The sequence below is a fragment of the Rhinopithecus roxellana genome, chromosome 12, assembly GCF_007565055.1.
Source record: "Rhinopithecus roxellana isolate Shanxi Qingling chromosome 12, ASM756505v1, whole genome shotgun sequence".
Classification (NCBI taxonomy): Eukaryota; Metazoa; Chordata; class Mammalia; order Primates; family Cercopithecidae; genus Rhinopithecus; species Rhinopithecus roxellana.
This window is the reverse complement of record NC_044560.1, coordinates 74,036,416-74,062,107: the sequence shown is the minus strand read 5'-3', so window position 1 is coordinate 74,062,107 and position 25,692 is coordinate 74,036,416. Positions and strand designations below refer to the sequence as shown.

The following is a 25,692-nucleotide window of genomic DNA, read 5'->3' as shown; positions in this document are numbered from 1 at the left end:
CTGCTTCCCGGGTTCAAGTTATTCTTCTGCCTCTGCCTCCCGAGTAGCTGGTGCTATAGCACCCACCACCATGCCCTGTGAATTTTTTTGTATTTTTAGTAGAGGTGAGGTTTCACCATATTGGCCAGGCTAGTCTCGAACTACTGATCTTGTGATCCACCCGCCTCAGCCTCCCAAAGTGCCAGGATTACAGGCGTGAGCCATCTCACCTGGCCTTGCCCCCTTCCTTCATAATGCACATGTTTCTCATGCTTAGAGTAGCTGTGCACTTTGGGTGTTTAGAGAGAAATTGCTTTTAGGGGAATATTTTCTGGCTGACATCATCAATCTTATATGTAAACTGAGCTTTTTCTTAAGATCTAACTTTTTTCTCTCAAAAGAATCTTGCTCAGATGCAGATCTGTTTTTCTCTCCAATGCTTTGGGTGTCTGTTTCAGAAGCCCTATTAATATCCCATGGTTTCTGAATAAGGTGGGCTGTCACCGTGAGAGATAACTTTTGGAGCTATCTCTATCTGGACTCATGCTGGAAATTTAGCAGTATTTTTTCCTTGTCACTATTATAAGTAGAAACTGAGGCTGAAACACTGCTCCCATTTCCATTATTGTGAAGGTGAAATTCTACCCAGGAGGCCTGCAGGCTCTCCTCCTGCAGCTCAGGCTTCCATTTCTGATGTGACCCTAGGGTGCTGCTGTGGCAAATGGAGTTCACATAAACTGTAAACTGTGCTCTGAGCTGTGCCTCAGTGGCAGATGGTAGAGGTCAAGAGAGGACACTAGCACTCAGGAGAAAGCAAGCAGGAGTGCTGTAGCCCAGTGCCAAGGAGTACAGAGCCACTGCTCTAAAATGTAAATAGCCAAAAAGATAGAACCCTATTCAACCATTTTTGTAGCAGAGTGAGAGCCTACGTTTAGCAGGCACCTGGCTTCAAGCTGCTAAACTTCCTCCTGTTATGAAGAGGTGAAAAGTTTATTTGTCATTGAATATAAGTAATTAGCATACACAGATGACCTCTTCAATCTCCAGGTGAATTTAGGATAAACTATGTATGATATGGTGCTGGAAATTCTTCTACTTGTGGACTAATTATGGTGGCTGTCTTTCTATTTTTGCAGTCTCTTAAGCAGATTGACTATGATGCATGTCACATTCAAGTTTAATTGTGTAATAAAACCATTTTCTTTCTGTTGTATTATTGTGGAGTTTCTCTGGGGCTGGAGAAAATTTTTCTTTTAATTATTGTTTCCAAACAGTCTAGAATTACCAGACATGATATAAACACATATGGTGCCAACCAGAATTTACTCTAGAGGGGACGTTCCGTCTCAGGCTTCCAGTCAACTCACATTTGTGCAGAGAAGTGTATGCTGTCCCCTAAATGTGCAGGCAGAATTGTGTTTCTGCCTATTTGTTATTTATAGTCCTCTACAGTCACTTCTAGAGAGTCTAGATCAGATTTCTATAAATTTCACAGGGCAGCAATCAATCATTTTACTTCTTTCAATGACTCTTTTATCTTCAATCATGAAACTGATTCAGAGACCATGGGGCCCATAAACCCAAGTAGAGTAACATGTGTGCATTGAGTAGACATGTAGACAAGAAAATCTCCATTTTTTTCTTCCTTCCCTTGCTAAAAAGCTCACAAATGTGCAGGTAACATGTGCTGCTGCTCCAGCCACTCAAGCCCTAAATCTGCAGCTCCATATTTTGAGTCCAGGTCTTGGGATTTGGGAATTAAAAAACTTTTATCTGAAAAATGCAAGTCCTTTTAGTTATCAAACTCAGAGATGTTAAAATAAAAGTGCAATTATGTCTTTCTCCTCCCTTTGAATTGTGTATTCATCTTTTGAAACTGTTCAGTATTGCCACATGTAGCTATAAATTAAACAATAATGCCACATTGGACACTATATCCCATACCCTAAACTATAACGATATATATCTAATTAATAATCAATGTTATTTTTTTACATAAATAGAAATTACTGACAAACAACTTCGTGTCAGCCCACTCTGTGTTTCTCTTTTTGTCTTTACAAATCTTCTTGTAACTACTGCTAATCGAAGTGTAGATTCCAGGCAACTTTAATCTTTGCTCCCAGGTTATTATCTGTAAACTTTACCCAAATAAACTGTCTACTTAATATTCATGTTGTGTCAGCTTTTTTTTTTTTTTCCATGTAGACTTATCATTTAGAATGTGCTAGAGTAGCCTCTATGAGGGGATCACTCCTTTGTTTGTACTCCACTTGCTGTAACACCAAAGGATGCAGAGCCAGGTGTAGCCTACCTAGAATCTGCAGATAACATCTGGCCTCTGCCTGGGATTTACAAAAAAGGGCCGGACTTTGGATAGAGAATGTACAGAAAACTAACAAAAGACATTTTCTGCATTGTGAGATGTCAACCTAGACAGCTTACAGCCCCCATTTGGGAGTATGGCTCTGTGAGATTTTTCACATCTTGTTCATTGACCTGCTACAGTGGTGTGAGAGCTTCCAGGAGGAAATAGAATCTGATGACAGAATATGTGTAAGTATAGAAAAGCATCTTAAAAGTGAGAGAACAAGGCCACAAAGTATCCAGAGCTATGACCACAACTATATTTACCTGTAAAATGTGATACTGGAGTACAGTATTTATGTTCTTTCTTTTACCCAAGAGCTAGCAAATCAGGACAGGTGATCCAGCTTCCGGAGCTCCACCAAGGCAGTTCCATTTCTCGTTGAGAATCAGCCTGTGTCTCTCCAGCCTGGCTTATCATTGGGCCATCAGTCCCAGGTCACTGGGAATTCTCTCACAATCATCCAGGTATCTTTGAGGGATTTGAGGATGTCCAGAGCAGAATTGTGTCAGGCTGACAAGAGTAGTTAATTCTGCTTCTTTCTCAGTGTAAAAGAAATGAATCATCCTGTGTTTGTTCATCCCCTCATACAAGGGGTGTCTTTGGTAGGTACCCAGATGAGAGTTTATCCAGTTTCGTGGTACTTGGATGATAAACAAGAGGACATCTGGAGACCCAAATAGATAAACTAGTAAATTCCATTTCATATGACCATTAAAATAAAACATGAAGCAGTCATGGTTCCTACAGTCCAGAAGCTTTTAGTCTAGACTAGCAACTGGGTAAATAATTGAACCATCATATGGTTGGTACAACAAATAGATATGCCCAAAATATTGGGCATTATTTGCCACTTTATATTGTGACTTCTGATGTCTATACTTGAAAGGATATTTATGAACAGAAGAATTGTTATAATTTCTTTTCTTTTTCTTTTTTGATATGGAGTCTCCCTCTGTCACTCAGGCTGGAATTCAGTGGCACAATCTCGACTCACCACAAACTCTGCCATTTGGGTTCAAGTGATTCTTCTGCCTCAGCCCCCTGAATAGCTGGGATTACAGGTGCCCGCCACCACACCCAGCTAATTTTTGTAATTTTAATAGAGATGGAGTTTCAAAATGTTGGTCAATCTGGTCTTGAACTCCTGACCTCATGATCCACTTACCTCAGCTTCCCAAAGTGTTGAGATTATGGGCATGAGCCAACAGGCCCAGCAGCATTTCTATTTCTTTCATCCTGTTAAGTGTACATATTTTGTACATATTTGTTTCCTAATAAACTTACCCTAGAAAATCTTAAGGGATTTGTTTAAATTGCATATTAGCATATAATATAGAGTTGACAGGGCAGTGGCTAGAAAAGATTAAAATTACACAGACTCTGGTATTTAAGTTTCTTTTAGGTAAGCTTAGAAAAAACAAAACTGGAAATACCCCAGTGGCATAGAGAACAGAATTCTACATAGGGTCCACTTCCTGACCCAGTTCTGTTGAGATTCACCCTTTTTGGAGGCCTTATTTAGGTGTGACCCTACCCTGGAGTCTTGCCTCATAGAACCTTGTAAAAGAGATCAGAGTTTTGGCTGGTGAATCCTGTTGTCTTTCTAGAGCTGCTGCTTACAATATCCTGAAATCCAAAAACAGATAAATGGGAAAATAAATTATATGTTGTAGGGTCTTGGTTTTTAAATTTTACATTAAAACCAGTATTTGCAGAGACATTCTGTTTAGGAACTTGTTTTCCATTCCTGCATATCCAGTAGTTGCTCCACAAGTCACAAAAATGTAAATATAAACAGAATAAAATTTTCTCTAAACTACATTAAACTCTTGCTTTCCATGTTTCTTTCATCTGTTTATATTTAGCTTTAATTTTTTGCAGTTTTTTAAAAAATTTGATGGCAGAGAAACAGAAGCAACAAAAATGCTGGGCCCTTTACCTAAATCCTGAAAATTATTATACACTTAGTACCAGCTCCCAGGGTGTTATGAGAATTAAATCACATAATGTGTTATGCCCAGCACACTGCTCTGTATCCTACTCTTGAGCACATAGTACCTGTTTGAAAAACATTGCATTAGTACATGTGTACATGCTTTTTAAATCCAGACTTATTCAGAAACTGCTGCCTTTTGTTTTTTCTGTAAACTGTAAAGAACCAGCAAAGGATATAAAAACTTTAGGATGGAGATGGGTTGTCCTTATTTGTACCAGAGGGATGGCATTTATTACCCAGAAAGTTCTGAAAAAAATTATTAGGAGATACCTGCTCTTTAGGGTGCTAAATGAAGCCTACTTAAAATTACTACTAAAAATTACAGAACGTAGCAGTCGTCTGTATTTTAAAGTTTGTATAAAACTGATGTTTCTTTTTTTTTTTTTTTTTTTGACACGGAGTCTGGCTCTGTCACCGAGGCTGGAGTGCAGTGGCGTGATCTCGGCTCACTGCAACCTTCGCCTCCCAGGTTCAAGCAATTCTCCTGCCTTAGCATGCTAAGTAGCTGGGATTACAAGTGCTTGCCACAACACCCGGCTAATTTTTGTACTTTTAGTAGAGACAGGGTTACACCATGTTAGTCACACTGGTCTCGAACTCCTGACCTTGTGATCCTTCCCCCGCAGCCTCCCAAATTGCTGGGATCACAGACATGAGCCACTGTGCCTGGCCTAAAACTGATGTTTCTTTATACTTACATTCAGACTATAATTTATTTTCTTTGGGAGGAATATTTCAACAGTGATGCTGTGTTCTTCTGTGTGCATTAGCACATCATAAAAATTTGTCCTAGGCTGGGCGCGGTGGCTCACGCCTGTATTCCCAGCACTTTGGGAGGCCGAGGCAGGTGGATCATGAGGTCAGGAGATCGAGACCATCCTGGCTAATACGGTGAAACCCGGTCTCTACTAAAAATACAAAAAAATTATCCAGGCATGGTAGTGGACGCCTGTAAGCAGGAGAATGGTGTGAACTCGGGAGGCAGAGCTTGCAGTGAGCCGAGACTGCGCCACTGCACTCCAGCCTGGGTGACAGAGCAAGACTCCATTTCAAAAAAAAAAAATTGTCCTAGTGAAGTTAATGGTTAATGATTCACTTGGTTAAATATCTCTGATATATTTTTTTTCACTATAGAGTTAATTATTTTTCCTCTTTATTATTAAGTATCTTTATGCAGCTGATGTGCATAAACCATCACATTTAATCTGGCAACTGTCCTTTTTTTTCTCTACATATGTTTCTATGGTGAATGAAGGCTATTATGTTTGTTTACAGGCTAGAAAAAGTGGGAAAAACACAGGCTCTTCCACTTACTAGATGTTTGTCAAAATATCCTTCTTGGGCCAAAAACATTGGCATTACTGGTGAGCTTGTTAGAAATTCACAAAACACAGGCTCTTCCACTTACTAGATGTTTGTCAAAATATCCTTCTTGGGCCAAAAACATTGGCATTACTGGTGAGCTTGTTAGAAATTCACAAAATTAGCTGGGCATGGTGTCTCTACCTGTAATCCCAACACTTTAGGAGGCCAGAGGGGGCAGATCACCTGAGGTAAGGAGTTCAAGACCAGCCTGACCAACATAAAGAAACACCATCTCTACTAAAAACACACACACACACACAAAATTACCGAGTGTGGTGGGGCATGCCTGCAATCCCAGATACTTGGGAGGCTGAGGCAGGAGAATTTCTTGAACCTGGGAGGCGAAGGTGGCGGTGAGCCGAGATGGCACCATTTCACTCCAGCTTGGTCAACAAGAGCGAAACTCCATCTCTAAATAAATAAATAAATCAGACTTTATTCCAGATCTTCTGCGGGGGAGGGGAGGGACCTGCATAACGAGGTCTTCAGCTTATTGTACATATTAAAACTTTAGAGATGCTCTTCTAACTCAACATGTCTTTTCCATCTGAAAAATATTCACAACTCATTCTGTATGATGTAAATATAGCACTCAAAAATGTACATGTTCATGTTCTTGCCCTTAATTTTATACTTTATTTTAATCTAGAAAAATACATGAATTGATGTGGATCTTATGCTGCTCTTTCTTCTCTGAGTTAGAGAATACATTAGATAATATTTCTGTTTTGAAATCATTTTATTGGATAATTTTAGTCAGTTCTATAAGTCAGAACCAGTTCTCTTTACTCTCTCATTTCACCTTAAGTCAAATTAAAAATTCCGCCCATGGCCACTTGGTAAAAATATGTGTGTGTGTGTGTATGTGTATGTTTTTCAGGGACTATTACAATTTAGAGATGTGGCCATAGAATTCTCTCTGGAGGAGTGGCATTGCCTGGACACTGCACAGCGGAATTTATATAGGGATGTGATGTTAGAGAACTACAGAAACCTGGTCTTCCTTGGTGAGGATAACTTGAGTACATAATAATATACCCTAAAGGTTTTATTTATTTATTTATTTATTGTATAATTTTTTTAGTAATTTATTCTTTGCATAAAAGAGTTTCGGATCCCCATTTTCCAGAAAATCTTCAGAATTTGTTCATTTAGAAAAGAATTTCTTCAACGTGTTCCATCTTAATCCAAACTTTCCACATTCCTGAGTTGATCTATATTCTTCATTCTAAATTAGTGGTAATTCCAGAAATTTAATGGCATAAAATATTGTTGCCCCCACCTGAAAATCTAATTGCCACCACCAATTTTTGATTCAGTAGTACCAGATAGTAAAATTAAGAAACTACAAGTTGAAAGTATTTTCTAATTATTTAGAAATTTCTGTTATAAGTTAGTATTTTTGTATTAATTTACTAGAATATTTTGTCACATTCTCTCTGCTGAGCACATTACTAGCTTGTAATTGGAGAATATAAGCAAGATTTATGTTCTTTATTTTTAATAAAACAGGTATTCCTGTTTCTAAGCCAGACCTGATCACCTGTCTAGAGCAAGGAAAAAAACCTTTGACTATGAAGAGACATGAGATGGTTGCCAAATCCCCAGGTAGGTGCCAGTGAAAATGAATACAACAGACGACACAGATAAGGGGTCCCAAGGTCAAAGAGAAAGCCAGTCCTTAAAGTGTGATTTGGGAAGCTGTGTTCCAAAGGAAATAGTTCTTGGGCAGCTGTTTTTTGTTTGTTTGTTTGTTTGTTTTTTCTTTTTTAATTTTGCTCTTACAAAGGAGCATCATCTGTCTTATGCTTTTAAATTCTCTAAGGATTTTCCTTTTCTTTCAGTGAGCTTCCTTCAAGTTCACAGTGAGAGCCAAAGTCCTCTTCATGGCATATAAGAGACTGTACAATGTGGCTGCTTTTCCTTAATTTTTGGGACACACAAATATCTGCATGATTTTGAGAAACTAAAATTACTCTCAAAGTTCTCTTTTTGCATCAGGTCTGAAATGTCTGAGAGTAATAGTTTCTGTTGAATTTTGTTTGTTCATTTTTCTGCACAATCCATTCCGTTTTTATTACTATCTAGTCTTGAAATATATAGTTTGAAATTATAAGTATGTGATCCCTCTGCTTTGTTATTTTTCCTCATGGTTGCTTTGGCTATTCAAAGTTCATTTTAGTTTCATGTAAATTTTTGAATTATATTTTCCATTATTGTGAAAATAGTACCACTGCAATTTTAATTAATAGGAGGTTTATTGAATCTATAGATTGGATAATATGGCACTTCAATAATATTTATTTTTTCAATTCATAGATAAAATATTTTAAAATTTATTTGTATCTTTTCTAATTTTTCCTTTTTTTATTGTAAAGATTTTTTACCTCCTTAATATTTTCCTCAGAAATTTATTATTTAATGGTATAGTCAATAAAATTTTTTCTTCTTCTATTTTATCAGATATGTATGAAACCATAGATGTATGTTAATTTTATATTTTGCTAGTTTACTGAGTATATCTATTAGTTTAGACAGATTTTAATATACTGTTTATGGTTTTTTAAATATAAGATTGTATGATCTACAAATAGCAGCATTTTACTTATTTTTTAATTTCAGTGGATTTTTTTATTTCTTTGATTAATTCTTCTGCCACATACTTCCAGTGCTACATTAAAATAGAAGCATTGACAATGGGCACAATATAGCTTTGTATTGGTGTCTGAATTTGATGGAACAAACACCTCTTCAAGTTTTCATAAACTGATTTGAGAAGGTAAAGATTTTCTTTTATCGGGCCCTTAGGGTGATGAGATGCCCTCTGAATTTGTAGTGAAGAGGGGTTGTAGCTTGGTCACAAGGATGCTGGGTCTCCACTAGGGTTCACCTTCAGTTAGCCTGTTGCGGGGGCTTGGGTAGTTGTAATTCCTGTTTTATTTTTGGACAGACTGCATATCTTTCAGGACTTTGCTCTGTAGGGCAGACACTAGGGCATGCTTTTGCAGTCAGGTCTGCATATGCTGGGCCTTAAATCAGGATGTGGATGAGTGTGGCTTTCAGTAAGTACCAGAGAGCCTTTCCTCAGGTAACTGTGTGGGTTTCTGTATAGGCAGAACTGACAATAAACTGTGGCTCACATAACTGAAACTGAGTCAGTGAACTGTTTCAGGGACAACGGTAAAGGCCAGAGTCTGCAGGCCTGCCTACATGGCTGTAAATGAGTGCCTTCCTCCAGGTCTCTGGCATAGCAGGACCGCTGCCAGTCCGGGGCTGGGAGGAGTCTGTGATGGTTACAGAGTAAGTTCAGAATTCTCTGTGGGACCAAGTTGGGTGAATCCTATCCTGGTCTGTAGGCAAGAACTGGGGTCCTGTAATTTCCCACCTGAATGAAGGCCTGCCTTCCGAATAGAACATGTCTCGAACTGAAGCTTTAACAGCATTTCACAACTCCATCCCTGGATCTCAAATCTCTCTTAGAGGCGCTTATTTTGGAGATGGCGTCTTGCTACATAATCAAGGCTGGTCTCAAAATCCTGGCCTGAAGCATTTCTCCAACAGTAATGTACCATGTAGCTGTCATTACAGGTGTGAACCATAATGCCTGGTTCTCTCATAAAGTCATTTTTGGTCAGGGATGGCTGACTTTTTTTGCTGTGAGGGGATATGAAAATAGAGCACTTTTATTCTTTTCATCTCACTGATGTCACTCTCCTTATACATTTCTTTCTTTCTATATTCTATTTCAAATTTGTAATTTTAGATTCAGATATTTAGACAATATGCTAGAATTTGCATGGTATGCCGAAAGTAAATTAGATAATTAGTAAGCACTCCATATTTATGAAAATAGTTACTAAATGGTTATATTTACTAAATATAAATAGTTACTAGTTATAAGTAGTTATAAAATTATGGGATTTTCATCTACTTTCTTCACCCTGTATATAAATAATAACAGAGTTTACTTCCTAATATTTGTTTTCGTATCAGAGGGTCTAACCTATTCTGCAAAATATATATATATTTTTTTCTATATTTAACAATGTAAGGCTATTCTTTGCTTCTAAAGTTGGAATACATTAGTTTTGTGTGAGAATAACATATTTAAAACGTAAAAAGCAGCTCTAGTTTCTTTTAAATGCTAATTTATTAAAAGTTTCTCATTAGAATCTTTTTATAATTATACTGCATATTCTCTGAAATTTTACTGCCACACAGTGCATGCCAATGATTCAAAATACCTGTATATGATAAGTACATAATAATAGTTTAAAGATTGCAGTTACCTCAACAATTTTTTTTTTTTTTTTTGAGAAGGAGTTACCCTCTCTCATCCAGGCTGGAGTGTGGTAGTGCTATCTTGGCTCACTGCAACCCTCACCTTCCGGGTTCAAGCAATTCTCATGCCTCAGCCTCCCAAGTAGCGGGGATTACAGGCATGTGCCACCGTGCCTGGCTAATTTTTGTATTTTTAGTAGAGATGGGGTTTCATCACGTTGACCATACTAGTCTTAAACTCCTAACCTCAGGTCATCCGCCTGCCTCAGCCTCCCAAAGTGCTGAGATTACAGGCATGAGCCACAGCGCCTGGCCTGACAGATTTTTGTAATGATACTTACATGTGTTATACCAGATTTTATGAGTAAACATTTTTTTTTTTTTTTTTTTTTTTTTTTTTTTGAGGCGGAGTCTGCGGCCCAGGCTGGAGTGCAGTGGCCAGATCTCAGCTCACTGCAAGCTCCGCCTCCCGGGTTCACACCATTCTCCTGCCTCAGCCTCCGGAGTAGCTGGGACTACAGGCGCACGCCACGTCGCCCGGCTAGTTTTTTTCTATTTTTAGTAGAGACGGGGTTTCACCATGTTAGCCAGGATGGTCTCGATCTCCTGACCTCGTGATCCGCCCGTCTCGGCCTCCCAAAGTGCTGGGATTACAGGCTTGAGCCACCGATGAGTAAACATTTATCTTATTTTTTGAAGTTCTGTATTAGCATGTTTTTTCAGTGTAGTTTTTTTGTTTGTTGTTGTTGTTTTGAGAGGAAGTCTCGCTCTCTTGCCCAGGCTAAAGTGCACTGGCGCAATCAGCTCACTGCAACCTCCGCCTTCCGCGTTCAAGCCATTCTTCTGCCTCAGCCTCCCGAGTAGCTGAGACTACAGGCGCGCCACCACTCCCGGCAAATTCTTGCATTATTATTCGAGACAGTGTTTCACCATATTGTCCAGGCTAATCTCAAACTCCTGACCTCCTGATCTGCCTGTCTTGGCCTCCCAAAGTGCTGGAATTATAGTCATAAGCCCCTGCGCCTGGCCTCAGTGTAGGTTTCTTAACATAAGTTTATTGTGCCTGTTGGTTTTACTTACATATTATAATTTTAGATAATTTGCAATTCTGTTTGTACACTTTAAGTCCATTTGAGGTTTAACTAAGAGATAAATTGCACATGTCTATCCCAATCAGATTACATATGTGTGTTTGTAAATATGACCCCAGTTTTAGTTATGGGTTGTCTTATATTCTTAGCTGATTTTCAGTGGTAGTTTTATCTTGCCTAAGTGATTAGTCATGAAGATAGTCTATTTCACCATGTGTTTAATGATGAATATATATTTCCTTTTGTGAGAGAAACACTTTTGTGATTTGAAGGTAATTTTCAAAAAGACTTATAATTCTGGATTTTTTCAGTTTTTCTTTAAAAACATTGTTTTAAAAACACATAACATAAAGTTTACCATCTTAAATTTATTGAAGTGTACATTTCAGGGCCAGGCATGGTTGTGGCTCTCATCTGTAATCCCAGGATTTTGGGAGGCCAAGACAGGAGGATTCCTGGAGCCCAAAAGCTTGAGACCAGCCTGGGGAACATATAGAGACCCCTTTCTATAAAAAAAAATTAATAATAGTCAGGCATCGTGGTGTGCAGCTGTGGTCCCAGCTACATGGGAGATTGAGGGGGAGTCAAAACTGTGCCACTACACTCCAGCTTGGGTGACAGAGTGAGACCCTGTGTCAAAATAAACAAGGTGTTTATTTCAGGCATGTTAAGTATATTCACATTGTTATGCAAAAGACTTCTAGAAATTTTGCATCTTGTAAAACTGAAACTCAATACCCATTAAATAACAACTGCTCATTTTACCTTCTCTCCAGCCCTTGACAGACAAACCTTCCACTTTCTGTTTTTATGGTTTTGACTACTTAAGGTATCTCATATAAGTGGAATCATACAGTATCCATAATTTTGTTACTGGATTAATTCAGGTGACATAATATTCTCAATGTTTATCTTAAAATGTGACAAGATTGTTTTATTTAAGGTGGAATAATATTCCATTGTGTGTATGTTACTTTTTTTATATATTTTTAAATCAAGAGACATCTGGGTGGCTTCAGCCTTTTGGCTTTTGTGAATACTGGTATAATAAAGACAGATTTTCAAATATGTCTTCCAGGTCCTGTGTTGCTTTCTTTTTTTTCTTGAGATGGAGTCTCACTCTGTCACCCATGCTGGAGTGCAGTGGTGTGATCTCAGCTAACTACCACCTCTGCCTCCTGGGTTCAAGCAATTCTCCTGCTTCAGCCTCCCGAGTAACTGGGATTTTAGGTGCCCACCACCATGCCTAGCTAATTTTTTGTATTTTTAGTAGAGACAGGACCAGCCTCGTCTTAAACTCCTGGTGTCAGGTGATGTGTTCCCGCCTCAGCCTCCCAAATTGCTAGGATTACAGGCTTGAGCCATTGTGCCTGGCCTTTTTTACATATTTTGGATATAGATTTACAAATGAGAAACATTTATAACTTTTAAAAATAATGACTGCATCTTTGTTATCTACCAACATTCAACTTAGGTTTCATTTTTATTGCATCATCAACAGATTTGGTGTTTTTTAAAAAATTTATAGTGGCCTTTCTGGCCGGGCGCGGTGGCTCAAGCCTGTAATCCCAGCACTTTGGGAGGCCGAGACGGGCGGATCACGAGGTCAGGAGATCGAGACCATCCTGGCTAACACGGTGAAACCCCGTCTCTACTAAAAACTACAAAAAACTAGCCGGGCGAGGTGGCAGGCGCCTGTAGTCCCAGCTACCCGGGAGGCTGAGGCAGGAGAATGGCGTGAACCCGGGAGGCGGAGCTTGCAGTGAGCTGAGATTCGGCCACAGCACTCCAGCCTGGGTGACAGAGCGAGACTCCGTCTCAAAAAAAAAAAAAAAAGAAAAGAAAATGATGCCAAGACCAATGTGATGTCTTACTCCTGTATTTTTTTCTAAAAGATTTGTTAGTTATTTTATGTCTAAGTATTTTATTAAAAATATATTTTTGTAACATTCAAGGAAATAATCCAACTTTATTGGTGTTGATATTCAGTTTTCAACATCATTTTTTGAAGAGATTATTTTTCTCTATTTTGTACTCTTGGCAACTTTGCGGAAGATCATTTGGTAGTATACAGAAGGGTTCATTTCTGAGCTCTCTATTCTGTTCTTTCATCTGTTTATCTTTGTGTCAGTATCACATTGTTTATGTTCTGTAACTTTTAACTCTAGGTTGTATTGACATTTTGTGAAAAATGAAATTTTTTGACCCCTGAGCAAGAATATGTTGAAGAGTGTTTCATATACACATAGTTTTGAATTTGCCAGTTTGACTTTTGCTTTTAATTCCCAGTTTCATTCACTTTTTATTGGAAAACACACATGCATAATTTTAGTCTTTTTTAAATGATTGCTTTTGTTGTTTTGAGACAAGATCTTAGCGTCACCTAGTGTGGAGTACAGTGGCATAATTTTGGCTCTCTGTAGCCTCAGCCTCCTGGGCTCAAGTGATCCTCTTACCTCAGTTTTCTGAGTAGCTAGGACTACAGATAGGCACTACCATGTCTTGCTAATTGTTTGTTTGTTTGTAGTGTTTGAATCTGACTATGTTGCCCAGGCTGGTCTCAAACTTTTGGCACCAATGGATCCTCTTACTTTCATCTCCCAAAGGGTTAGGATTATAGGCAGCAGCCATGGCACCCAATCAGTATTTTTGAAATTAATAAAACTTGGTGTGTGTCCTAAGAGAATACACCAGATGTAAATAAGAATATTGCGTATTATCTTGGTTTTGACTGGAAAGTTTTGTATGCGTCTGTGAAGCCTAGTTGGTCTATAATATGGTTTGGATGTCCATGTTCTCCAAACCTCATGCTGCAATATAAATCCTTAATGTTGGATGTAGGACCTGGTGGGACATGTTTGGATCATGGGGGCAAATTTCTCATGAATGGCTGGTACATTTTCTTGGTAACCATAAAGTTTACACTCTATTAATTCAAATGAGAGTAGGTTCTTTAAAAGAACCTGGCTCCTTCACCTCACACTTGCTCTGTCTCTTACCGTATAATACATCCAGTTACCCTTTATTTTTCACCATGATTGTAAGTTTCCTGAGACCCTCACCAGAAGCAGATATTGGCACACACTTCTTATGCAGTCTGCCAAACTGTGAGCCAAATAAACCTCTTTTTGTTATAAATAATGTACTCTCAATTATTCCTCTATTTGGAAAATAATTAACATAGTCTATAATGTTTTCTAAGTTTTCTGTTTGTTATTTTTTATCTGAATTTTCTATTTATTATTGCAAATGGGGTCTTGATGTCTACAATGATTATGTTGCTATGTATGTCTTGCTTCACTTTTGTCAATATTTGCTTTATATATTTTGGAGCCCTGATGTTATATACACATATACATATAGATAGATAAATATTATAGATTTCTGGTATATCAACTCACTTTGTCATAATACAATATCAATCTTTGTCTCATAGTAGTACATGACTTAAAGCATGTTATGTCTAGTATAATTATGACCACCTCACTCAATTGTGGTTACTATTTTCATGGAATATACAATTTTTCCATTCTGTTACTACAGCCTATTTGACTGAATGCTAAGATGAGTCTCTCGTAGGCAGCATACTGATTGCTTTTTTAAAAACCACTCAGGCTTTCTATTTCTTTTTCTTTATATAATTTTATTTATTTATATATTTATTTATTTAGACATGCAGTTTTGCTCTTGTTGCCCAGGCTGGAGTGCAATGGTGCGATCTCAGTTCACTTCAACCTCCGCCTCCCGGGTTTAAGCGATTCTCCTGCCTCGGCTTCCAGAGTAGCTGGGATTACAGGTGCCCGCCACCATGCCCGGCTAATTTTTTGTATTTTTAGTAGAGACAGGGTTTCACCATGATGGCCAGGCTGGTCTTGAACTCCTGACTTCAGATGAGCTGCCCATTTCGGCCTCTCAAAGTGCTGGGATTACAGGCGTGAACCACCACGCCTGACCTCATTTATTTTTGAAATAGGGCCTCACTCTGTCAACCAGGCTGATTTGCATGTCTCACTGCTATCCAAACCTCCCAAACTCAGATTGTCCTCTCATTTTAGCCTCCCAAGTAACTGGGTTACTAGTATGTGTCATCACACCCAGCTAGCTTTTTTGTATTTTTTGTAGAGACAGAGTTTTCCCATGTTGCCCAGGCTGGTCTTGAACTCCTGGGATCAAGTGATCAGCCTACATTGGCCTTCCAAAATCCTAAGATTACATTTTATTTTATTAAGTAGTTTAATTAATTTATATTTAAAATGATTGCTTAAAGAAATGAAGTTGTTATTTCCCGTTATACTGTTATTGTTTTATGTGTTTCTAGTAGTTTTATTTTTCTCATTTCCTGTTTTACTTTCTTAATTTTTATTTAATTTTGTACTGGCATGCATTATTTTTTACTTTCTTTTGCATACATTCTATAAATATTATCTTTGTAATCATCTTGAAAATTGGAGATTACATGTATCTTAAAACAATATGTTTTAATTTTATAACAACTTCAATTTAATACAAAAGCTATGTCTCTATATTTTCCAGTTATTGATATTAAAATTATTTTATATGGTATATTTATTAACAAATTTAGGCAGAATTTTTTTTTTTTTTTTTTTTTTTTTTTTTTTTTTTTGAGACAGAGTCTCACTCTATTGTCCAGGCTGTAATGCAGTGACACAGTCTCGGCTCACTGCAGGCTCCACCTCCCAGGTACAAGTGATTGTCCTGCCTCAGCCTCCCATGTAGCTGGGATTACAGGTGTGCACCACCATGCCCAGCTAATTTTTGTATTTTTAGTAGAGACAGGGTTTCACCGTGTTGGCCAGGCTGGTCTCAAAGTCCTGGCCTTATGATTCGCCCTCCTTGGCCATCCAAAGCACTGGGATTACAGGCATGAGCCACTGTGCCCGGCTGATTTATGCACATTTACTTACGTTTTTTATATTCTATAAAAGAACTTTAAAGGTTTTATGAACAATCATTTTGCTTTTGTTTTGTTTTGTTTTTGTTTTTGTTTTGTTTTTTGAGACTGAGTGTCGCTCTGTTGCTCAGGATGGAGTGCAGTAGTGGAGTGCAGTGGGCACCATTGCACCTGGCCTATTTTTTTTTTTTTTGTAAGATGGAGTCTTTCTCTGTCACACAGGCTGGAGTACCATGGCATGATTTTGGCTCACTGCAACCTCCACCTCCTTGATTCAAGAAATTCTCCTGCCTTGTCCGCCTCAGTAGCTGGGACAACAGGAATGCGCCACCATGTCCGAATAATTTTTGCACTTTTAGTACAGATGGTGTTTCACCATGTTATTCAGGCTGGTCTTGAACTCCTGACCTCAGACAATTCACCCGCCTCAGCCTCCCAAAGTGTTGGGATTACAGGCGTGAGCCAGGGTGCACAACCCCGTATGGTATATCTTGTAGGATTGTGCTAATGGTGAGGAACACTCAACTTTTATTTTGGAAAGTCTTTATACTCTTTTTGAAGTAAAATAATTTTGAATCAAGTATTACTGGTTAGAAGTTTTTGTTGTTGTTACGTTAAAATTTGGGAAGTTCTCAGCTTTTTTTTTTTAATCTTCAAGTAACCTTTGTATTACTTTACCTTATATTCTAAGATTCCTTTCATGAATACATGGATCTACTTGTTTTACATCCCATGTTTTAATTTTTTTGTAATTTAATATTTTGTGTTATATATTTTTGGGTATGTCACATCACACCAGTTAATTATGTGTTGATTTTTTAGTTTATATTATAATTGTACATAACAATATATTTTTTAGTTTATATTATTGTATATAAGAATATTTAACTCTGTACAATTTAAGACAATGTAGAGCAAAATTAAATATGAAAAAGCCATCTAACTATTGCCAATATAATTATTTTTATGTGTCTTTGCCTGTATAAATATTATCCCTGTAGTTTTGTGTCACTTGTATATTTGTTGTGTAGGTTTGGTGTAACAGGGTTTTGTTTTTGGTTTTGGTTTTTTTGAGAGGGAATTTTGCTCTTATTATGCAGGCTGCAGTACAACGGTGGGATCTCAGCTCACTGAAACCTCCAACTTCTGGGTTCATGCCATTCTCCTACCTCAGCCTCCTGAGTAGCTGGGATTACAGGCATGTGCCACCACACCTGGCTAATTTTGTACTTTTAGTAGAGACAGGGTTTCACCATTTTGGTCAGGTTGTTCTCGAACTCCTGACCTCAGGTGGTCTGCCTGCCTCGGCCTCCCACAGTGCTGGGATTACAGGTGTGAGCCACTTCATCTGGCCTGTAACAGTTTTTTAATCCTGTCTAGGTGAGTAGTCATAAAATCTCTCCCAATTTCAACGTCTATTTATTTGTGAATCTATATTAATTTTGTGTCAGAGAAACACTTTTGGATTTGAAGATAATTTAAAAACAATAATTACTCTGTATTTTAGGTATTATTGTTTATTTTTACTTATGTGTTATGTGTCAAAAACACATAACAAAATTAACAATAAAATTTTCTAGGCCAAGCACGGTGGCTTATGCCTGTAATCCCATCACTTTCAAAGGCCAAGGCGGGTGGATCATGGTGTCAGAAGATCGAGACCATCCTGGCCAACATGGTGAAACCCCGTCTCTACTAAAATACAAAAAATTAGCCAGGCGTGGTGCCGTGCACCTGTAATTCCAGCTACTGAGAAGCCTGAGGCAGGGGAATTGCTTAAACCCAGGAAGTGGAGGTTGCAGTGAGCTGAGATAATGCCACTGCAGTTTTGCCTGAGAGTTAGAGTGATAAGTACATATTTCTAAATATTCAGGTTGGTCATATTAATTATATTGACATTGTTATGCAGCATATCACTAGAATGTTTTTATCTGGCAAAGCTAAATCTCATTACACATTAAACAACTACCAATTCTTCCCATTTCGTGGCACTTTTCAAACACCACTCTGTTTTCTGTTTTTAAGAGTATAACTGCTTTATGTATCTCATACAATCTGTGTCTTTTTCTGGCTGGCTCATTTTATTTTGCATAATGTCATCAATATTTATCTTAACAGTCAGACTATTTTCTGCTATTTGAAAACTGAATGAGATTCCAGTATTTTTCTATCTACTGAATGATTTGGTGACAGAAATTTGCATTGCTTTAACCTATTGGCTTTCAGTAACAATGCTGCAATAATTATGTGAAAGCTAACGTGTGCTGCATTTTTTTTTTTTTTTTTTTTTTTTTTTTTTTTTTGAGACAGAGTCTCCCTCTGTGGCCCAGGCTGGAGTGCAGTGGCGCGATCTCCGCTCACTGCAAGCTCCGCTGCCTCCTGGGTTCACGCCATTCTCCTGCCTCAGCCTCCCGAGAAGCTGGGACTACAGGCGCCTGCCACCACGCCCGGCTAATTTTTTTTTTTTTTTTTTGTATTTTTAGTAGAGACGGGGTTTCACCGTGTTCGCCAGGATGGTCTGGATCTCCTGACCTCGTGATCTGCCCGCCTCAGCCTCCCAAAGTGCTGGGATTACAGGCGTGAGCCACCACGCCCAGCCTGCATTCTGTTTTATTGGTCTACTTTTTCACTTTTATACTCATACCAAATTGTTTTAATTCTGTAGCTTTTTGATGTGTTTAGAAATCAGAAATTGTAATGCCTCCAACATTATTCCTTGAAGATTATTGGGTACTTTATTATCTCTTTAGATTCCATATACTTTTGGATTTGCCGTTTTTATTCAAAAATGCAATGAGAAATTGAAAAATATTGCATTAATTCTGTAGATTAAATTGAACAGTATAGACATCTTCACAATATTATTCCTTTTTTGATTGTTTGTTTTTGAGATGGAGTTAAATTCACCCACCTTGGCCTCCCAAAGTGCTGGGATTACAGGCGTTAGCCACTGCACCCAGCCCAGTAATTTCAACAAGTGCATGCTTAATAGTGTGTTGTATCATTTCTATATATTTTTAGATTTATCAATTATTTATGTTATTGTTTTATACTAATTCCATTTTTGTCATAGAAAGTGATCAATAAAATTTCAGTTTTAAAAAATGTGTTAAGGCTTTGTTTTTGGCCTAACAGGTGGTCTATAAAGAAGAAAGTTGTATGAGCTATTGAGAAGGCTGTGTATTCTGTTGTTGAGGAGTGTTCTCTATACCTTCATTAGAAATCATTGTTTTTTACTGCCTTCTAGCCTTCTGTTTCCTTACTAATATTCTCTCTTGTTTTATTACAGAAAGTGGAGTATTGAAATGTCATATTACAATTATATTGCTCTCTCTGTGTTTATTCAGTTTTGTTAGTATTTGCTTTATATATTTGAAACCCCAATATGAGACACACACACATAAATACACACATGTATATACAAATTTGTAATAGGTTCCCAGTGAATGAATCTGTATATTTTTTTAATGTCCTTTGTCTTTTTGAAGTTTTGACTTAAAGTACATTTTATAAAGTATGACAGTTTTTAACTTAACATGTAGCTTGTGTAATATTTTGACCCCTTCTCTCATTTTGTTAACATTTACATGAAATTTCTACTTCCGTCTTGCCACTTTCAGTCTTTTTTTGTCATTAGATCTCAACTGACTCTTGTAGAAAGGCAAGTTGAATCTTGATTTTTATAATTTTTTAATAAACCTGTTTATTGAAAGTATATCTCTTGATTGGAAAGATAATTATGTATATATTTAAATGGTTTTCTGAAAGAGAAAAACTTACTAATGTTATTTTATTAATTGTTATATTTGATTCTTGTATCTTTGTCTCTCCTTTTTCTGTGGTTTTTGTGTTTTTTTGATTTTTGTATTGGTATGCATTCAGGATTTTTTAAATTTTCTTTTGTGTATCCATACAAATATTTTCTTAGCAGTACCTTGGGGATTACATGAAACCGCTAAAAGAGCCGACAATATATTTGAATGTGGTAAAAAATAAACTTCAGTTAAATACAAAAATTTTTCATCATTACATCTGCCTGCATTGTAGCTCCTAAAATTCTCTTATCTGTGAGTTTTGAAGTTTTGCTTGTATATGTGTTTGTTATAAATATCTTTTTGTGTATCCTACTTTGTTCAGCTTTTTCATGTTTACATTAGTTTTTCTTTTAGAGACGGGCAGATCACGAGGTCAGGAGATCGAGACCATCCTGGCTAACACGGTGAAACCCCGTCTCTACTAAAAAATACAAAAAAACTAGCCGGGCGAGGTGGCGGGCACCTGTAGTCCCAGCTACTCGGGAGGCTGAGGCAGGAGAATAGCGGGAACCCGGGAGGCGGAGCTTGCAGTGAGCTGAGATCCGGCCACTGCACTCCAGCCTGGGTGACAGAGCAAGACTCCGTCTCAAAAAAAAAAAAAAAAAAAAAAAGAAAGAAAGAAAGAAAATTTTCTTTCTGTTATTTTTTGAATTTTTTATATCCACAATTTTTGTTTTTTGCTATTTTAATATTTCTTATTATCCTCATTTTTATCTTCAGTACTTAATCTGTTTCACTGACATAATATTTTTCAAATTTATTTATTTATTTATTTATTTATTTATTTATTTATTTATTCATTCTGAGATGGAGTCTTTTTCTGTTGCCCAGTCTCTGGAGTGCAGTGGCGTGACCTCGGCTCATGGCAGCCTCTGCCTTCTGAGTTCCAGCGATTCTTCTGCCTCCGTCTCCCAAGTAGCTGGGGTTACAGGTGGCTGCTGGCATGCCCGGCTAATTTTTTGTATTTTTAGCAGAGACAGGGTTTTCACCATGTTGGCCAGGCTAATTTTGGACTCCTGACTTCAAATGATCCACCCACCTCGGCCTCCTAAGTTGCTGGGATTATAGGTGTGAGCCATTGTGCCCAGCCTATTTTATTTTAGTTTTGAAACAGTCTTGCTCTGGCACCCAGTCTGGAGTGCAGTGGTACAATATCCACTCACTGCAATCGTCCCCTCCCAGGTTCAAGCAATTCTTGTGTGTCAGCCTCCCAAGTAGCTGGGATTACAGGCACATGCTACCACGCCCAGCTAGTTTTTGTATTTTTAGTAGATACAAGGTTTCACCATGTTGGCCAGGCTGGTCTCAAACTCTGATCTAATGTGGTTTACCCACCTTGGCCTCCTAGTGTGTTGGGATTCCAGGAATGAGCCACCAAGCTTGACCTGTACAGTTTATTGGGAATTTTTAAAATTACTTTATATACATTTTATGGTTGTTTTTGAAAATTTTATAACTTTGATGGGGTCATATTGCTCTAATATTTTGTATTTATTGTAATCTTTGAGATTTTGACATTAACAAAATGCTACCTGTTACAATCTTTGTAATATAGCTTTGTCCTGGCATAGTCTGAAATCAATTGTCTTAACTAGAGATTCTGGGACTCTCAGCTCACTGCAACCTCCACCTCCCAGGTTCAAGCAATTCTCTGCCTCGGCCTCCTGAGTAGCTGGGATTACAGGTGTCCAGCACCACACCCAACTACTTTTTTGAATTTTAGTACAGATTGAATTTCACCATCTTTGTCAAGCTGGTCTTGAACTCCTGACCTTCTGATCCACCCATGTCAGCCTCCCAACATGCTGGGATTACAGGCATGAATCACCCTGGCCAGTCGACAATTTGCTTTTAAAGGCACAATATTATACTGGAGAGCAAAAACAGCTGTGTTGGGTATAAGTAACAGACTTTTCTATTTCTTCTATTTGGCCCTTTGCATTGTGCTCACCTGGGGCCCTTCACAACTTATTTACAAGTTTTTTACAAATGTATTTTGGGCCGGGCGCGGTGGCTCAAGCCTGTAATCCCAGCACTTTGGGAGGCCGAGACCATCCTGGCTAACATGGTGAAACCCCGTCTCTACTAAAAATACAAAAAACTAGCCGGGCGACCTGGTGGTCGCCTGTAGTCCCAGCTACTCGGGAGGCTGAGGCAGGAGAATGGCGGGAACCCGGGAGGCGGAGCTTGCAGTGAGCTGAGATCTGGCCACTACACTCCAGCCTGGGTGGCAGAGCGAGACTCCGTCTCAAAAAAAAAAAAAAAAAAATGTATTTTGGTCAGTATGTTTTTGTTAAATTTATATGTCCAGGAAGAAATTACAGCTGTGGTATTTTGCTGTGTCATCTTGCTTATGTAGTTTTTATAGTTTTATACAAACTACATAAGCAAGATGACATATTTATATTTATCTGAGTCTACCAATTGAAGTAATGTGTTTTTGTTGTTTCTTTCAGTTATGTGTTCTCATTTTGTCCAAGACCTTTGGCCAGAGCAGAGCATAAAAGATTCTTTCCAAAAAGTGATACTGAGAAGGTATGAAAAATGTAGACATGGCGATTTACAGTTATAAAAAGGACGTGAAAGTGTGGATGAGTGTAAGGTGCACAAAGAAGGTTATAATGAACTTAACCAATGTTTGACAACTACCCCAAGAAAAATATTTCAATGTGATAAATATGTGAAAGTGTTTCATCAATTTTCAAATTCAAACAGACAAAAGAGAGGACATACTGGGAAAAAACCTTTCAAATATATAGAATGTGGCAAAGCTTGTAAGCAGTTCTCAACTCTTACTACACATAAGAAAATTCATACTGGAGGGAAACCCTACAAATGTGAAGAATGTGGCAAAGCCTTTAAGCACTCCTCCACTCTTACTACCCATAAGAGAAATCATACTGGAGAGAAACCGTACAAGTGTGATAAATGTGGCAAAGCCTTTATGTCATCCTCAGCCCTTAGTAAACATGAGATAATTCATACGGAAAAGAAACCCTACAAATGTGAAGAATGTGGCAAAGCCTTCAACCGGTCCTCAACCCTTACGACACATAAGATAATTCATACTGGAGAGAAACCCTACAAATGTGAAGAATGTGGCAAATCTTTTAAATACTCCTCTACCCTTCCTACACATAAAAGAATTCATACTAGAGAGAAACCCTACAAATGTGAAGAATGTGGCAAAGCCTTCAAGCGGTCCTCAGACCTTACTACACATAAGATAATTCATACTGGAGAGAAACCCTGCAACTGTGAAGCATGTGGCAAAGCTTTTAAGTACTCCTCCAACCTTACTACACATAAGAAAATTCATACTGGAGAGAGACCCTACAAATGTGAAGAATGTGGCAAAGCCTTCAACCAGTCCTCAATCCTTACTACACATAAGAGAATTCATACTGGAGAAAAATTCTACAAATGTGAAGAATGTGGCAAAAGCTTCAAGCGGTCCTCACACCTTACTACACATAAGATAATTCATACTCGAGAGAAGTTCTACAAATGTGAAGAATGCAGCAAAGCTTTTAAGCAGTTCTCTAACCTTAGTACACATAAGAAAATTCATACTGGAAAACCCTACAGATGTGAAGAATGTGGCAAAGCCTTTGAGCGCTCCTCTAAACTTACTACACATAAGAGATTTCATACTGGAGAGAAACCCTACAGATGTGAGTAATGTGGCAGAGCTTTTCACCTATCCTCACACCTTACTACACATAAGGTAATTCATACTGGAGAGAAACCATATGAATGTGATGAATGTGGAAAAGCTTTTAACCAGCCCTCAATTCTAACTATGAGAATTGATATGGAATATAAACCCTACAAATATAAAGAATGCGACAAATTTTTTAAGGAACTTCTCAACTTTAATTACACATAATTCATACTAGAAAGAAACCCTACAAGTGTGAAGAATGTGGCAAGGCATATAACAAGTTCTATTTTCTTTCTTTTTTTTTTTTTTGAGATGGAGTTTCAACTCTTATCACCCAGGCTGGTGTGCAACAGCACAATCTCGACTCACTGCAACCTCCGCCTCTTGGGTTCAATCCATTCTCCTGCCTCAGCCTCCCAAGTAGAGGGGATTACCAGTGCCCACCCCCATGCCCAGCTAACTTTTGTATTTTTAGTAGAGACAGGGTTACGCCATGATTGTCAGGCTGGTATCCAACTCCTGACCTCACATGATCCACCCACCTCGGCCTCCTAAAGTGCTGGAATTATAGGCATGAGCCACCATGCCTGGCCACAAGTTCTTAATTCTTAAGAGACATGGTGATAATTCATGCTGAAGAGGAACTCTACAAACGTGAAAGATGTGACAGTGCTTTTATCAACACCTCCATCCTTTCTACATATAAAAAATCTATACTAGTGTGAAACCCTAGAAATATATAAAATGTGAAACAACCTTTATATGGTTGCCATTTTTGATAGTAAGTAAGATAATTCATACTGGCAAAATTCCTACAAGCATGAAGAATGTGGCAAAACTTTTAGTCAGTGTGTACACCTTATTTCGCAGGAAAGCTAGTATCCTTGAGAAAAATTGTACAAATATAAAGAATATGGAAAACCCATGAATGCCTACTCAACATAAGAAGGTTCATAGTTAATCTTACTCAACATCTTACTCAACATAAGAAGGTTCATAGTTAATAAAAGCATTAAAAGTGCAATTACTGTCAAAAAGTCTTTCAGAAAATATAAGCCTTTAAAGTGAAGAAGAGTGTTTATTCTGAAGACAACCATTACAAATTTAGAGGGGGTTTATTGCACACATTTTGTACTAGAGGAAAACCCTGAAGCAGTTGCTCCAGCTTTGCTCAACATCAGGGAACTTATATTGGAGAAGAGTCTTGCAAATGTAATGAATTTGGAAACACTTAAAAAAAAAAAAAAGTACAGCTCAGAAAACACCAGAGTTTATACTAAAATATATTTTTGCAGATGCAGTCAACATGAAAAAATATTTAATTCAAAATTAATTGTATGTACATATCAGAGAATTAAAGAATAAGGCACTGACACTTCAGACATTACACTAAATAAGAGTGTTGAGTATAAAAATGAATTCACAGATAAAGTTGTTAAATTATTTGTATATAACTTTAAAAGGAGATTTTTTTGAAGCTTTGTAATTACATTGAAACTATACTGGTTTCCTTGAAAACGGTTTTTTGAAAAGTGAATAATGATGTAATACAGCTTTCAAATTACTTTATGCTGTTACTTTATTTCTGTTGTATTCACATGTGAATGTATGTGATCAATTGTCGCTGCATCAGAGATATTAGAGATTCTTTATTGAGCATTCTTTATGACCTTTTCTATAAAAGAGTAAGGACATTAAAATGTAAGATGCATGATGAAAATATAAGTGGAGAGGCTCATTGTAGTTAACCTGAATTAAGTAATGTTTAAGGTAGGTGTTCAGAGTAATACTTTTCTACATTATACTGAGAGAAAGAAATTATAAATTATAGTTAAAGTATATCAATTATTATTTTAGTAATTTTACTGTTATGTAATAAAATGCAATATATTTAAAAATTGTTAGATTATGTGTGAACTTAATTTATATTTTATTTTTTTATTTATTTAACTTTTCTTTTGAGATGGAGTCTTGCTCTGTCACCCAGGCTGGAGTGCAGCAGCATGATCTCAGTGCAATGACTGCAACCTCCGCCTCCCAAGTTTAAGAAATCGTCCTGCCTTAGCCTCTCGAGTAGTGGGGACTACAGGTGCTCAACACCACTCCTGGCTAATTTTTGTATTTTTAGTAGTCACAGGGTTTCCCCATATTGGTCAGGCTAGTCTCGAACTCCTAAGCTCAAGCGATCCACCCACCTGGGCCTCCCAAAGTGTTGGGA

The 25,692-nt window shown here is 37.7% G+C and overlaps 1 protein-coding gene across 1 annotated transcript in view; it reads left to right on the top strand.

The window, feature by feature from the left end:
• Nucleotides 1–25,378, top strand: part of LOC104664005 (zinc finger protein 626-like) — a 33,884-nt gene extending 8,506 nt beyond the window's left edge. The window contains 3 exon segments of the mRNA XM_010365422.2: nt 6,592–6,718; nt 7,224–7,319; nt 22,267–25,378. Coding sequence (XP_010363724.2) covers nt 6,592–6,718; nt 7,224–7,319; nt 22,267–23,699 — 1,656 coding nt within the window. The 3' untranslated portion in view covers nt 23,700–25,378.
• Nucleotides 25,379–25,692: the final 314 nt, after the last annotated feature.